We start from the raw sequence: 17,262 nt of genomic DNA on the forward strand, positions 1-17,262 counted from the left end.
AATTATTAGAGTTTGATTTAAGGATATTTCCTTTGGCTATTTTGACATGTGATGTGGACAATTTGTGTTTTAACACTTATACAGCTTTAACATTTTGAATCTCAAGGTCATTAAATAATTATCTGCCCCCCCCACCCCAGAATTTCCTGCAACTATAAAAATGTAAAAGATAAACATTGAAAAAATGCTTAAAACCCATATTTTTCCACAACTGAACATTTAAATTGATAATACATTTTAAAAATGCTTAAAAATAAACATTGATGTTCCTCAAAATTATCAACAAATAAAAATCGAATTCTGCCAAGCCTACCTGTGCATTACAGTACACAGGAAGGCAGAGTTCAGTCACTTTGCCAACAAGTCCTGGTATTCTACCAGACTCAAACGCCAAAATGCCATTGCAGGAGAGCAAGGCAGACCTAGCTGGCAAATGGACAGCATGCTGTGGTGTGAAATTAGCAGCCCCATTTACAGTCAAGATGGAGTTATTACATTAGCGCTTTCTGTTGTGGGGCTAGAGGATCTGAGTGAGAGAGAAAAACAGGAAGTGCTAGTGGCAAGTTAGGTTTTTTGGGGGGAGTTTTTGAGCTGTAGTAGTTAGGGTTTTCTAACCCTCATGAGAGTGACCGTGTTTGCGGACAGTGCACAGAGCACACCATGGGTGGGGTGAAAACCTTCCCACTAAGAAACAAAAACCATATTAAAGCCCTTCCTTCTCCATACTGAGCTGAGGGCTTTCCCCTGTCGCGTGCAATGTTTCCAAAACAAGTCTGTAGAATATTCTGGCAGTTGATAAGCCAGCTAAAGTTACTGACTGTTTAAGGGATCAGTACTCCAGCCAGACAAAACGCACTTAAACGGTCTGTTCTGTACATATCAGCATCAAAAATCATACTGCAATGCCCCAGCACAGCCCTTTGGGAGATGTGCTCTCCATCATAAAGCAAAACAGCCCATGTGTCCTGTCTGCTGTAGATCTCACATCTAAATTTCCCACCTCCCCTAGTTATCTCAGATTCTCCATTATAACCAGTGGAATCCTAGTTAATAATGCACAACAACAAACTATGTTTCTGGCTTGGTGTTTGCGTGGGGAAAGAGGATGGGGGGAGGGGTTTTCTATTTCAGCTCTCCTCTAAAGAAAGAGGTCAATGCACGTCTCAGTCTGAACAGCTTGAAACATCTGCTCGAATCATAAGCAGCTAGTTGGCCAAGTTCAGTAACTTGGGAGCCTGCAGATAACAACCTCTGCCCTGCAGCTACCAAGAATGAGGATAGGAGGCTCAAGTCACATGGATAAGCCAGCCAGTTAAAAATACATTGGTGTTTTTCCCTCCCAGGACTATATTCACTAATGAGCACAGAAATAAGCTGAATTTAAAAACAAAACAAAAAAAGAACACACACACCAGAAACAACTGTTGGTGTATGGCATTCCAGGGAGAATTCCTGCTTTTCCTCCCATTTCTTTGCGTTCCTCCAGCTAAATAACCACAGTTCCTGCAAACTTCTTTCTCACAATCACAACTGATCTCACACACAGGGACAGACAAGCATCTGCACTGTGCACCAATGGCTCCCCATTGTGCTGCTGCTTCTGCGTGCCAGGGAGCAGAGGCAGCAGCACTGGGTGAGCAGTTCATGCGCTGACCCCTCCGAGCTGAGACCTCAGACTGCCTCTTCTCCCCCAGGTGTCTGCACATTTCTGCTATGAAACGTCATCTCCCAAAGCTCAGCGCAGCTCTCCTCACGCCACCCCTTGAAAGCCCTGTTCACTCACCACATCCCAGCTTGCCACCCGCATCCCTCCCCCATATTCCCATTTGACCAGCCCGGCTCTCTGGGGTCTCAGCCACCATGTGCAGTCCGCCAACATTCCTCATTTACTTACACGTGCCATTTCAAAACCACACACAGAACTACATACAACGTACCAACCCTATATTAATCATTGAACTACACACACGAATAAAGACAGTCGGAGTTCAAGGGTGGCTGCTTGCTGATCAGGATGAGGGTGTGGTTATGTGGGTTGTGCTGTGGTGTAGATGACATCAAGAAGAACTGAGTGGAGTGGAGTATAGATGAGTGGTTGAATGATTTAACTTCTTAATTCCTGGCTTCTTGGGTCCTGTAATCCAGCAATCTTAACTCAAAGTGTACAACGTTTTTGTTAGGGGATTATATCTCTCACACATGCAGGGAAGGGAAGACAGCTGCTGGGGGAAGCACTGGTTTCCAAGGGAAGCAAACCAATGATTGCCTTGTGTATTCCTTGCTTATTTGTTGTGGTGTTGAGATATTACGGGGCTTGGGGCTTTTTTTAAGCTGTCAGGTGGGAGCAGATGACACTGGAGTAGCAATTAATAGTGGAGCAGTCAGAAGAAAATAGGTTTGAGGAAGGATTTAAGCATATGTCTACACAGCAGCTTGGCGTGTCCGTGCGGATAGATGGATGCATGCAAGTTCTGCTCGAGTGAGTGCACAACAAATAGCAGTGGGGCCACAGTAGCACGGGTAGTGGCTCATACTAGCTGCCCCAGTATGTACCCAAAGGGTCAGGCAGGATTGGATTCAGGCAGCTAGCCCAAACCGCTGCCTGTGGTACCATGCCACATAACTATTGTAAGTGCATGTCTGTTCACCCGCAGTGCGAAGCACCCTCAGCTGCTGGGTAAACATACCCCAAGCTGGTACAAGGCTATATGTCGGTACTTCAGTATGAAGGGAAACATAGGGATGTTTAAGATCTATGTGTAAATGACCTTTCCTTTCCTTTGTATTTGAGAAACTGGTTTATTCAAATCTAGTGTAATACATTTTAAATCTGCAGCATTGCTGTCAAAGCAAAGCCAAATTGTCAATTTATTAACAAACTTATGTTTCTAGATGTTATCAAAAGCTAGACCTTAAATCTTGTTTAGCCTTACTTTTAAGAATCTACTAACTAAAATAGTCTTAATATTTTAATTAATGCAAGATAATTGCAAGAAACCCAGACAAATGACTAACAGAAATTCCCTTGTTAACCCCCTCCCCCCACCACCAGTCATGCTGTTTGTATCAGACTTGTAAGATCCTGGCAAATAGCTTATTGTGCCAGCACAGTCATAAGACTATGTCGTCACTGTGTGTACATTGCTCCTTCCTCCTTCTTAGTTTTAGTTTTATCGGGCACAGGCTCAACATGCAGCTTAGAAAAACGGTTTACTCCCATCAGCTCATTTTATTTACTTGTTCCTTAAGTTGTCGCCAGTTTGACCATCCTAGTGGCATGCAATATTAAAGCTGCATTAAAAATGCTAGGCCTCTGTGATATATGTTCCAACCACAATATTAGGACCTTACAAAATGGATTTAGGAGCCAAGGATTTTTTTTTGTAAATTAAGCTCCATGACCCACATCTAACAGCTCTCCAGCATGATCTCTTGCTGTACCAAAGACTGCCTCTGCTTTTGTGGTTAGATGGAGCCAGTAACAAACCTTCAGAAGAGGGAGTGTATTACTTAACATTTGGAACTAGAAAAAGGAGAGTCTTGTTCAAGATAAGAAAGAGAGAGCTTTTCCTCATTGCACAAGTTATCAGGGTGCCAGAAAAAAATTCAGAGCAGCCAAAATAAATACATGACCATTTTGTTTAAATGTTCGGCTTGGAAAATACTTTTGTCTTATTTTCTGACTCGTGGATAAAAATAGTTTGTAACAACAAATGATGCCACATTTTGTGCCAGCTACTATGCTGAACAGATCAGGAGCCTCACACGGTCAGGGACAGGTATTAGTTCATCTGTCATGGGGGGGAGGGAGGGAAAGATACAGCCAGGGATGACTGGCAAGCACCAGGTCACAACCAGAGCTACTAGATTATTCCTTAGTAATCCATTCAAATCAACAATCCAAAAGCACAGTGAGCAACCCCAGGTCTGCAGTCTTATTACAATGAGGGCAGTTTGCCCTTTTCACTCTCCAGAGACACCCACGTTGACACGGCAGCTCAAATACTAACACAGCAGTGCTATAATGGGCTAACCGGGCATCTTCTTTACATGTAAGTGAGTCTCAGAATGAAGGCCTGCTGACATCCCCTGGAAAACACTATTTAGAAACATTTATATTCATACTTCGGCCCAACCATTTCAGACATCCACATGCCCTCATTTGCTAGGGTTCAGGACAATCTCATAAAAATAGAAAAGGCTGTATGCAAGTTTCTCTTCTCCTACTGCTTAATTCTTAAGGCACAACTTGAGTGTTGCGTCGCAACTGCTCAATGTAGAAATGATGGCGCAAGCCAAGTGAGTTCAATTTCTTTTCTTAGCACAAATCAGAAACCCGCAGCACTTCTGACTTCTCTGAAAGCAGGTTGGAAGCTGGTTTCTAGTCCCCTAGTCAGGGTCCCAAGCTGCCAGTTTGGAGTGGTATCACTTCTCAGTAAGATGTATACCTGCTGCGGGAGGGACAAGAAACACCACTTGTAACTGACATTTTTAAGATGATACCTTTGTGGCTCACTCACTCTTGGGCAGCAGCAGTTTGTACATTTCATACTTTCACAGACTGGGCAGGGAAATGAAGATAATTTTCCTTTATGCATAAAGAGGCTACAAACAACCTTTTCCTACACCTTGAGTTATGGGCCTTGACACTGGAAGTTGAGATTTCCTACATACAAAGCACTTATGCAAAAGGCATTAGAGTTCCCTGTTGAGAACTTCAGAATGCTAGCAACAAGGGGCCAACTGAACTTCATACAAAATATAGGATTCTTTCATTGTCTGAAATCTTAAAATAGATTTCAGTGGGAGAAAACCCATAGTGCTCTCCGTTGCCGGGAAAGTACTCTTCCTGCCAGTGAAACCTAGTAGAAAATGCAAGCTGACAGTGTTGCTGGACTTGCATCATCACTTCAAAGCTCCGTTGTTGCCCTTATGTTAGTTTAAATAAATAACCATTTTAAATTGATACTTTAGAAACCTAATTTCATACTCACATTTTCAAACGACAACATGGCAAATTAATCTGAAAATTACTCTTGTGAAAAGATTCAAAACATTCCCCTATTCAAAATTTATGGTCTAAACTAGTCAATGATGCCTCGCTTACAAATTAATACAGTACACTGATAACACTGTCAAATGAAGGATAACAACTGAGTAAGAGGAAGGTGAAAAAGCTCCCCTGTAGCCAGAACATGTCACAGACTAAGAAATCTGTCAGAGTTTAAGGAACTGAAGCCTACAAAATATGTTCACTTTGGCAGTTTAAATACAATGTGTAAAAAGTAACATTTTAACATATCAAACTTGTGGAACTCAGTGCTGTGGGATATTGGTAAGATTTACTGCATGTCTAGTAAAAAACCTCTCTCCAGTCGCTCTAGTTAGAGTTAAAAATATCAATGTTACAAATCCTCACATCTTTGGGCACAGTCCGATCATTAGCTGGGACCTAGAAGAACTGTCCCCATATGGTATTCTACTACAAAATTAAGTGTATTATAAGGGCATTACCAGGGATTTCTTAGGTCCTCTTTTTGGGTGGCAAAGCCACAGTTCTCTCTAGAACAAGCTAATTTCACTCTACTGCAAATACTTCTACCCACTGACACAGTACTGACGGTGATATAAGTCTGCTTAAATTAGACAAGCAAATATATACTCCTGACTGGCTGTACAATAAGGGTCTGTCACATACATGTAGTAAAGAGAAGGGGTTAAATTACAGAAGGCAGATTAAATTCGAGCACAGATAACATCGAAAGTCTGGGAGCAGCCATTTTGAACACCCATCTGCACATGTATGACGTGGCTCAGTAGCAGTTATTTTTTCACTCAGGGCTCAAATTGGGTCAACTTGCTGCAGTTTGAGGTTACCACCTTGTGCTCCAAAAATCTAAGTTTTCATGGGGAAAAAATTCTTTAGCTCTTATAGTTGCAAAAATGACCCTGAAGGCATGACCGAAGTGCAAACCGATGCAAAGGAATATAGACTTCTGGTAGATGAAAGTGAGTTCTTGGATTTGGGTACAAGCACACCCTGAACTATTGACACCACCACTCATGCACTACTTAGAACTGCACTAAAGTTGCACTTTCACTGTATAGTTCACAAAACTGATCCACTTTCCAATCTCTTATGCAAAGATTTGCATTACCAGACGATGGAAATCCCCAAAGCCATTTGTGCTCCAAACTGGATTGATAGCATTTCAGATTGCAACACTAAAGACAAATAAGCAATGATGAACAAAAACAACATTTACAAACTGGACTGGCCACACCAAGTCTTTTCTGAACTGCACCAACGCATCAATTCAGGGAGGGAAAGGTGTCTCCTGTATCACAAAAAATAAAACCATAAAGAGCAAATGCCTTGACAAAGGATGTTTAGCCACATGTTTGGAATGACAATACTCAATCCAATTCATATCAGGATAGTTGTTATTTGTATTGTGGTAGTGCCTAGAGGCCCCAACCAAGATTGGGGCCCATTGCGCAAGGCACTCTACTCACATGTAGCAAGACAGTCCCTGTCTACAATCTAAATAGACAAGCAAGGCAAATGGTGGGAGGAAGGGGGAACCTTTTACAAATGGGGAACCAAGGGACAGAGGGAGTAGGTGACTTGCCCAAGGACACACGGAATATACTGGCATAGCTGAGAACTGAGTCTAGCTCCCGAGTCCCAGTCGAAAGCAGTAACAATAAGACCATGCTTCTTTCTTTTCCAGGGCCAAAATACAAACACAAAAGCACATGTGGAAACAGAATGGCTGTTTTTTAAAAAAACATGCTATTTGCTGCAGCGCTAGTGAACACAAGTAAAATTTTCAAAAGCATCTAAGAAACTTAGAAGCCCAAGTCACATTGTTAAAAGTGACATAGCTGCTTAGGTATCAATGTCTCATTAAACGTCAATGGGACTTTGTCATATAGGAGGCAAAGTCTCTTTTGAAAATGGGACTGAGGCTTCAAGAGCACCGAAGAGACTTAGAAAACTTTACCTCACAGCTAAGAGGAGATCACTTAGTTAGTCTCACATGTCCCCAGTTTCTCTCCTCCAACCACTGCTTTCCAGTCCTTACCCACTTGTGGCTGGGTGACAGTGATCTTTCTTCCAGTTAAGTCTGATGAGACTCCTTTCAAAGGCCATCTCTGCTGTGGCCTAAATTGGTTGTGAAGGTCACTGTGGAGCAAACTGGTGCACTCTCACCATGGCCTGTGGAATGGAGCGGTTGTGGTAGAATTCCCCATCACTGGCAATTTTTAAATTGAGATTGGATGTTTTTCTTAAAAAAGAGGCTCTACTTCATGCTCAGCTATTGGACTCGAAGCAGGAATTAATCAAGGGAAGTCCTATAGCCTGTGTTATGCAGGAAGTCAAACCAGACGATCGCAACGGTCTCTTCTAGTCTTAAAATCTATAAATCTATGGAAAACATGGCCGTTCCTCTAATGCAGCCTCAGACCTTAATCTATACAAATTGTTAGTGCCCAGGAAGCTGGGGTGTAAATCTAACTCGCCCTAACTGCCTGTGTGGATCCTGCAGTTGTGCACTGAAAGTTCCCTAATGCACTTTGATCTACCCCGCTTTGAAGAAGGAAGTCTGGAATGGGGATCTGTACAGACTACGTGAGGAAATGTCACATCCAGGCTGTGTCTAAGGTCTGGTCTACACCTAAAACTTAGGTCAGTCTAGCAATGGCACTCAGGGACGTGACAACTTCACACCTCGAGAGATGTAGTTAAGCCAACCAGTGCCCCACAGTCACTGCCAGATTGATGGAACAATTCTATTGACCTAGCTACTGCCTCTCAAGGGGGTGAATTTACAACAACAGAAATACCATTGTAGCACCTGCAGTGTAAACAAAGCCTATGTCTTGCAGATTCTTTCTCAATAACATCTCTAAGATATAGCTTTTCCTATCCACACAGGTAAAATGCTCATCCAGGCTCATCATCTTGCACCTTCATTACTAGAACATCCTTCTCTCTGACCTTGACAAACACAATCTTCTACTGCTCATATCCATGTATAATGCTGCTGCAAAGATCATCTTCCTATCTGATTGCTTTGACCATGTAATTCCTCTCTTGCATCCCTCCACTGGCTCCCTCTTCTCTATGGTATCAAACAGAAACTGCCTGTTTTCACTTTCATGGCCTATCCTCACTTTATCACCTCTCATCCAGTATCGAAAGGTTGACTCCTGCCTCCAATCAAGCCCATGATAGCAGCCTCCATCACCCACTTATTACATTTTCAAACAACCACCTTCACGCTCTCTCCCATGCTACACTGCATGCTTGGGAGGAGCTCTCCGCAAATGTCTGCAAAACTAACTCATCCGCCTTCAAATCTCTCCTTAAAACTTTTCTTTGCCAGGAAGCCTACAAAAACCTGGGCAATGATTGGCTGGGGTGTACTAAGAGCACAGGCTGTCATGTTAACATGTCTCCTAGTTCCCTTACATTCTTCCATCACAGAGGAAGACAACAGAGGGGGCAAAGTTTTCAAATACATCCTGACCACCAGGCTTTGACGCAGAGACGACTCATGCCTGCTGACAGGGGGAGGGAGAACAATTTAAGTAGGGGCATGTCATCACCCCACGTGTTGCCTCTGGGAGGAACCTTCCAGCCCCACCTCCTGGGCTAGGGCAGCCCATCCCACTGGCTCCTGGAAGGCTGGGGCAACAGAAATGGGGAGCATGTGCCTCTGGACCGGGCCCAGGGAGACTCATGCTCTCACAGACACCTCAGCGAAGGGGCGCGGGCAATGCCCCTACCTCTGGCTGAGCAGAGGCCAGGGAACCTGCTCCTGGAGCCTTTCCCAGCGACACCCCCTCCCCCACACTCAGCCCAGGGCCATCGCGCTCTTCCGCCAGAGTTACCGGGCGGAGGGAGGGGACCCTCTGTCCTTCTCCTGCTGTGCTTCCCCCCCAGCACGTTTCTGGCTTACTTGGCCCTGTCCCCAGCAGCCAGGCCTGGGCAGGGAGTGGAGGGGGCAGGCCACTGCTGCCTCCCCAGCCAGGCTCTTGTGCTGACAGCCGCTGTGCTGCACAGAGAGCGTGACCCAGAGCGGCCATCTTCACCCGGTGTGAGAAGCGTTTCTGTCCCACCCAGACCCGGTTGCCAGGGAGATGAGAGACACATACGCACCCACCCAGCAGGCCGAGCACACCAATCCCTGCAAGGGCACTCGCAGAAATCTTGGGGGGCGGGGGACACTTGACCCCCACCCCATGCCCCTCTAGGCATCGCCTCTGGTTTGATGACCCTCATCTTCCAGTTAGAGAACTGGTCTTTAAGCTAACTCACTCCCCTGGCTGCAGCAGAACAACAGAGATATCAGAAGCTACTAAATGGTCCGGGCTGAAGGATAGAGGTGAGAGCTGGGGGGGCCTAGCTCTTCCACTTCTCAATTAGCATTGCAACTAAAAGGGAACAGGTTTATGCGGCTTCAACATAGCAACAGCCTGATGTAAAGAGGGCAGCTGGAGTCAGGCTCTAACATCCTGCAGCACAGAACCTGTAGCTAGTTACTGAGGCATTCAGCCCATGGGATAGTCTAGCCAGTAATAAATGTCTGAACACACTATGCACGCTACATTTTGTTTAGCATTGGTGTCTCAAAATGTAACAATTTAAAGGCTGTTAGTTTAATGGTAAAACAACTGTTCATGTTAAGGTCACACTGAGGAGAAAAGATTTTAAATGGTAATAAAGTTACTGTTTTGCCATCTTATATTTCAATCATGATTATATTGAAATTATATTTCAATTAATTATAAAGTGTATCTAGTGCCCAGCCAGTCCCTTCATGTGACTTAGTTTATCCAGGAGGCACTGACCAATGAAGGCACCTCAAGACACCTCAGCTACCCTCCTAGACAGAGCAGGAGGAGTTCTAGGCTGAGGCATTTGAAATTGTTGACAAATACAAGATAAATTAGAAGTTGCCACCTCCCTGAAGTATACCCACAACAATCTCTGGAAGCAGAAAGTCTAACCCCCAACTGCTTGTACCCTAAGTTGATGTTCCACCCTTAGGCCTGGTCTACACTAACCCCCCCACTTCGGACTAAGGTACGCAAATTCAGCTACGTTAATAACGTAGCTGAATTCGAAGTACCTTAGTCCGAAGTTACCGCGGTCCAGACGCGGCAGGAAGGCTCCCCCGTCGATGCTGCGTACTCCGCTCACCGAGCTGGAGTACCAGCGTCGACGGCGAGCACTTCTGGGATCGATCCGGGGCACTTCCGGGATCGATTTATCGCGTCTTAACCAGACGCGATAAATCGAACTCAGAAAACGGATTGCTTACATCCGGACCCGGATGTAAGTGAAGACGTACCCTTACAGAGTTAACTAGAAAGTGATGATTTGCTTAACTTGGACCTCAGCTCTGTCCCTAGTGGACAATAGTCTTCAAATTTCTTCACAGGTTGAGAAGACCAGAATTAAGCAAGCCGAGAGACTGTACTCTCTGTCCCCACTAAATAATGTTGTCCCACAAGGCCTGCATTGAGGCTTTTGGTGGGCAGTGTAGAAACAATGTCCTCGTTACTCAGCCACAGGAAACTAAGCTACAGTTCCCAGCATTCCTATTCGTAATATCAGTCAAATGACTCCACAGCAGGTAACTGAACTGCAGCCTTTTCTTTAAGCTTCCGGGTGCAATAAAATGGAGGCTGAATCGTATTATAACTGTTCCCTGTGCCCTTTGATGCACCTACTCCATACACGGCCCTGACAAAACCTCAGCTTCATATTCCAGTGTAATCAGCGCTACTGGCTTCCAGCCTCATTTGCCAGGAAGAAGTCAGGGTGAATTCTGATATATTCACTGGACACCCCACAGTAGCACTTTGCAGCCATTTCTCCACATTCAAGACTACTGTGCCCAATTTTTGCAGTCTTCCACATAAGCACCTTGTCGTGTCCTAGAAGGTGCCCTGCATGCAAACAGATTCAACTATGCACATGCAGAGCAAGAGAAAGGGAACTGGGCAGATGCTACCAATCCATCTGATATTTGACTCCCACCTAAAAATGCTGTAGTTGGTCATCTTCTCTGCCTTTCTCCTCTTGCCACTGCAGGTGACAACCCCAAAATCCTTTCTGGGCTGAATGGTCAATATAACTATTCAACATTCACAAAATTCCAGGGCATGTTGTCAATTGTAAAGAAGCCAACAGAGTAAGGCTGTGCTAGGAACCAAGGTAATGATCAGCCCTGGAGAATCTATGAACTCCCAGCAAGCAGTCATCTGGAGGTAGAACAGAAGTTGGCAGAGGGCAGTATCTCCTTGCTACTGGAATGCTGCAAAACTTCTGCAATTGAGCAGTGTCTTTGCTAGATCCCATTCTGCAGCTCCCCCTGCAATCCTGCAGCCCGTGTTCTAATATTGAGTGGGAAGAGGATAGCTGGTGTTCAGACACTACAGTGATAATCACAGTCTAGATAGATTAAATAGCATTAGCACTGCTCCAAACGCTGCAGTTACTATGGAAGGGAGAGCACGCTGCTGGAAAGTGCAAGTCACTCTTATAAATGCATCAGAAACAATACTATGGAAGCCCCAACGAGGGAGAGGGATCAGGGAAGGGAGAGGAAATAACGTGAAGAAAGAAGACCAGCAACATGGAAATGTGGAGGGAAAGTTAGTGAGAAAAGGAAAAACAGAGGATGGGAGAACAAGAGGCAACATCTTGGTTTGCTAATGAAACTCTGATTCACATATCAGGCAGGAGAAGTTCAAACAGCTTCAGAGGTAGGAAATGCTGGGACAAACTGGGCCAGGGGATAGAAGGAGACTGGGAAATATCTGTGTCTATAGCGGAGTAACAGTTTTCAATACACATAGGTTTTTAATTTTAATTAAAAACGGCTTTCTATACACAATTTCTCAACAATAGAAGCTGCCTATAGACTTTATTGTAATCCAGTGGGACACTGCTAAGGACCATCAAAAAACTGGAGGGCAGGGGATGGAGCTCAGGTATGGGGCAAAATGAGCAGAATTTATGTTGGGGGTGTAATAGAAAAGAAAAAGCATCCTTAAACTCCCATTTCATTTCAGTAACCTCATCTGCAATTCTTAGCACAGATCAAACCTCAGAAGCCTTAATTAAAATCCAAACAGCAATATTTTCAGCAGAGCTACTGAAATACTCACACCTGGTCAACCATTAATTAGAGCGTATCAGACTTCCATGTGTGCTCAGCACAGCTGAGATTCTTACATGGATACTGCATTTGGGGGCACAAGAACAGTATGCACAAAGAGATAAGTTCCTCCCTTACAGACATTCAGACAGTACTTCTGATTTCACGGCAGTTATTTGTCTCTGCAATGGTTCTTTAAGATAGAAAACTTTAAAATTCACAATTATTTTACTGAACACCCGTCCAAAGTGTCACCTACAGCACTGTCTCAAGTCACTACCATTCAGCTCCAGGACCTCGCAATGGGTATTACAGACTCTGGGAACAATGGGCCAAAGGGAAGCACATTGTAAGCTGAGTCCTTATCAGTTGGCATGTCACCACTGTACAAATATTGTCTGATTCAGATTCAACATCATTTGCTGATACAGGGTGTTGGGCAATCTCTTAGCACAGCAAATACTGGAGTGGCTTATAAATGGCTGGACGCTGCCCAGTCCTGGCCTCTCATGGTGAACCTGCCCTCTCTAAAGTCAGGTGAATATGAAAAAAACAGCATGCTACCTTTTTCCCCGTTTGTTTCTCCACCATGTCGTTGCGGAGAGAGAAATCGTCTGACTGTGGTGTTCTAGAACACCCACCCTTGGGCATCGTTCTGCCTTCCTTACTTGATCTTCATTTATGCTGCCATCGCCTCGTCATCAACCGTCTGTTTAGAGAGAAGAATCAAAGATTTTATAAAGATCATTACAAAACAGAAAATACAGGATAACTGCTGCGCTGCCAAAACAGGTACAAGCATCCACGCATCCCACTCAAAGTGGGGCCAATCTGCCATGGGCCCCAGATGCAATTCGTAAGGAAGCAAAGTGCCACCTGCATTCTAAGTACTGGGCTGCTTCTGAGAGACTGCTTAATGTAATTTATCTTGAAGGCACCAGGGATAGTCATCGTGATTCTATGATAAATCATAAATTCTATGAATCTATGAATCGTGATGGGCTAGACTCAAATGGAAAGTGATACCCTTACTTTTTGTCTACAGAACTGATCTTAATTCCCAAGTGGGGCTTCTCTCAGCAACAGTAGCCTCCACCACAGTAAATTAATGCCCCAGGGCTTGTAAAGGTGGGTCCTATGTGTGACATTGTGCAGTCTATATGGTTTTATAAAAACATAAGTGAATATAATGTAACTGGGATATGCTTCGTGCAAAAGGTCTCTTGTAAGGTATCATTACAAAGCTCATAATCTACTGAGTGTGATCATCCTATTTGTAGAAATGTACCACTCTTGTATCAAACTAGAAATATAAAACATAACTCTGAGGGCCTATTGTAATTATGTAAAGTGTGGGCCATTAATGATGGTTTGGAATCTTGATGACTCCCATTAACCAGGACCATTGTCTGCAGACGGCTGTGCTTACCTGTTAGTCTTCCTGGATGTGTGTGTGCTGGCAAGTGGGCAATGAAGTCTTGCAGTGACATGTGATCATGTCACCTGAACTGGAATCCATCTTTAACCTGGTGCTTTTCCAGTGAGGGGGGGTGGAAACCCAGAGGGACAAAGGGTTCCCGCCTTATGCAAAAGATATATAAAGGGGTGGAAGAAAACAAAGGGGGAGAGGAGCCATCATGAAGAATCCCCTAGCTATCACCTGAGCTGGAACAAGAGCTGTACCAGGGGAAAGAATTGTGCCCAGGCCTGGAAGGTGTCCAGTCTGAGAAAAAACTTACTGAAGCATCTCTGAGGGTGAGATTATCTGTATTGAGTTTGATTAGGCATAGATTTGCGCATTTTATTTTATTTTGCTTGGTGACTTACTTTGTTCTGTCTGTTACTACTTGGAACCACTTAAATCCTACTGTCTGTATTTAATAAAATCACTTTTTATTTAGTAATTAACTCAGAGTATGTATTAATACCTGGGGGAGCAAACAGCTGTGCATATCTCTCTATCAGTGTTATAGCGGGAGAACAATTTATGAGTTTGCCCTGCATAAGCTTTATGCAGGGTAAAACGGATTTATTTGGGTTTAGACCCCATTGGGAGTTGGGCATCTGAGTGCTAAAGACAAGCACACTTCTGTGAGCTGTTTTCAGGTAAACTTGCAGCTTTGGGGCAAGTGATTCAGACCCTGGGTCTGTGTTGGAGCAGACGGGAGTGTCTGGCTCAACAAGACAGGGTGCTGGAGTCCTGAGCTGGCAGGGAAAACAGGAGCAGAGGTAGTCTTTGCACATCAGGTGGCAGCTCCCAAGGGGGTTTCTGTGATCCAACCCGTCACACTATGTATAGGTATTTTTGGCACTTAGGTAACTATTTGTGCCTATGGAGTCTATCATCAGTCCTATGATTTTTTCTGGTATTCAAGAGACTAATACATAAAGCAATTAACATGTGGTGAATTACAAAGTCCACTTATAAAATGTGCCTTTTGTATTGGCCTGCTTCTCATCTCTAGAGAAAACCAGAGGATGCGAACACAAGGTAGAATGTTCCCTGCAAGGTTTTCAGAGCAGCCGCCCCGAGCCAAGCCCTTTCAGTCTCAGCATTGCCATTGTGCCTGGGCCTAGGTAAGGCACAATTCAGGAGAATAACAAAGAGCTCTGTTGCCCGTGCCATGTGTTGCCTGGTTACAGAGCTGAAAAGACAACTGACATCTGAAATACACAGAAGTATGTGTTGTAACCAAGACCAGAAACATGGTCTGGAGCCAGGACAGGCAAAGCCTTTTCGGGGAACAAAAATATCTCCTCTCCTGAGGTCAGAGGCTAAAAAGCCTCAGCACAACTGTGTACTTCAGACTAGCGACCCAAATCGAGTCCGAAAGCAAAAGTCTTATTGTACTTAGGCTGAAACGACAAATGGGGGTCATTTAAAAAATCTTCCACCGGCTAATTGCCACCTGATGGCATAACACATTGCACCCATTAACTTTTTGTTATTTTTTTTAAAGGTACAATTGCAGGAAATTGTCCAGGAACAGAGTAATTCCAGAACACCATCCCCAGTCTGGGAATTTTGTGGGTGGGGACAGGCGAGAGAACAGAACTGAGACGGGGGAAAGCAAAACCTCATACCAATTTTTTGGGTGCCTAAAAAGCCACAGCTTTTAAGGCCCACAACTTGAAATGGTTTGAATCAGAAGGGTGTTTAGTTCCAAGGAGTGGGACTGAAACCCACCAGCTGACTTCATGCAGAGACTAAATACCCATCAGATTCATGGCTTCTGTTCTATTTTGTGTCTGGACAATGAGCCACCAATTCAGCACCTCTGACCAGCATTATATTCTGCTGCAAAGATCATCTTCCTAGCCCATTGCTTTGACCAGGTCACTCCACTCTTTGCATCCGTTCACAGGCTCCCTCTTCTCTATCATATCATACGTAAGCTACCTGTCTTCGCTCTCAAGGCCCTTCACTACCTATTCCCACCCGACCTATCATATCTCATTCAGTATCAAAAGTTCGACGCCTGCCTCTAACTGGCTCCTGGTGCTAGCCTCCATCGCCTCCTTGTTACATTTTCAAACAATCACATTCATGCTTTCTCTTATGCTGCCTGCAGCTCATGCTCAGGCAGAGCTCCGGGTAAACATCTGCAAAACGAACTCCTCCTCCTCCTCCAAATCTCTCCTTAAAACTCTCCTCTGCCAAGAAGCCTACAACAAAAAACTTGGCAGTATTTAGGCTGGTGGTGTGCGAAGACCACCCACCGCCTGTCATGCTGACCAAGATTGTCTCATCGTTCCCTGGGACTCCCCTGTTTGTCCATCTCTTGTCTTATACTTAGACTGGAAGCTCTTTGGGGCAGGGGCTGTCTTTTTGTGCTGTGTCTGTACAGCGCCTAGCGCCAGGGGGCTCTTGTCCTGGGTACTACTGTAATAGAAACAATAATATGACATTTACTTTAGAAAAATTCTATGGAAAGCTCTTCATTTGTAAACATGTCTGTAAACTATAAACCCTACCCCAGGCTTTTCAGAGTTGTTTTTCAAACTTATAAAAACGCTCCATGCCCCTTTCGTAGGCCTACAACAGCAGAAGTTAACCAACCAAATGCTATCTATCCATAGATAATGCTGAGACACATCAGTTAACAGACATGTTATAACAAAACATGGCTTTCTTCAGAGCAGCCACGTTAGTTTCTGCTCTTAACACAGGTGGCTATGGAGAAATTATCCATATTTAGGAAATGGAAAAGGGCACCAGCGGTCTCCTTAGCTGTGGCTCCCAGCCAGGGCCGGCTCCAGCTTTTCTGCCGCCCCAAGCGGCCAAAAAAAAAAAAGACAACGAGTGGCAGCACTTCGGCGGCAGCTCAAGTGCACCGCTTCTTCGGCGGCGGGTCCTCCCTCTCTTCGGCGGCAATTTGGCGGCAGCTCAAAGAGAAAGAGAGGGAATAAGGGACCTGCCGCCGAATTCCTGCCGAAGACCCGGACGTGCCGCCCCGATACCGGACGGACTGCCGCCCCTTTCAATTGGCCGCCCCAAGCACCTGCTTCCTACGCTGGTGCCTGGAGCCGGCCCTGCTCCCAGCCCCAAGTGAGGGTAGTTGTGTAGGGAAGCTCAGCTATGCCGGATTCCAGAGATGCACAGTAAGGACATTTCACCGCTTCTTTCTAAAATGGAGGTAGATGGAATGACACCCCTCACTCTGTGGGGAAACTGGGGAGCAGAACATGCAAAGGAGGCTGAAAAGCCTCTCTCATCACTGGCCCTGGAAAGGATGAGTGGGGAGGAATCCAGCAGATTGGTAACATCAAAGCACAGGCAAACTGACATTACTATCAACACTAAAGTGAAATACACCAAAAAACGTCACCATGATTTTCAGAGTAGCATGACCGTCCAACACGTGGCTGTCTCTATAGTCCCACTACATAGCACTGCCAGGGCATGAAGCCCACGGTGAACATGGGAGCTCATATCAAAATGCGCACAAAAAATGACTAGAAGCAGCATCTTAAAAAGGTGAGCTAGCTTTCACTGGGCATTATAGGTTGGGAAGAGTAACTGTTGGGATTCATAAAACCCAGGGTCAAGACTGAGCCGTCCTTGGTACTATGACAGACCAGC

General features: G+C 44.8%; 1 protein-coding gene across 2 annotated transcripts in view; it reads right to left on the reverse strand.

The window, feature by feature from the left end:
* LOC113409644 (ankyrin repeat domain-containing protein 11-like) overlaps positions 1-17,262 on the reverse strand; it is a 219,830-nt gene that overhangs the window by 43,938 nt on the left and 158,630 nt on the right. The window contains exon 3 of one of the 2 annotated variants that reach the window (XM_026663789.1): positions 12,744-12,888. In XM_026663789.1, coding sequence (XP_026519574.1) covers positions 12,744-12,830 — 87 coding nt within the window. In that variant the 5' untranslated portion in view covers positions 12,831-12,888. Of the gene's footprint in view, positions 1-12,743; positions 13,033-17,262 lie in introns of those variants that run through there. The other variant, XM_026663790.1, reaches the window with a different exon arrangement.

Source organism: Terrapene carolina, unplaced genomic scaffold (genome assembly GCF_002925995.2).
Source record: "Terrapene carolina triunguis isolate 2854851 unplaced genomic scaffold, T_m_triunguis-2.0 Scaffold33911, whole genome shotgun sequence".
Taxonomy (NCBI): Eukaryota; Metazoa; Chordata; order Testudines; family Emydidae; genus Terrapene; species Terrapene triunguis.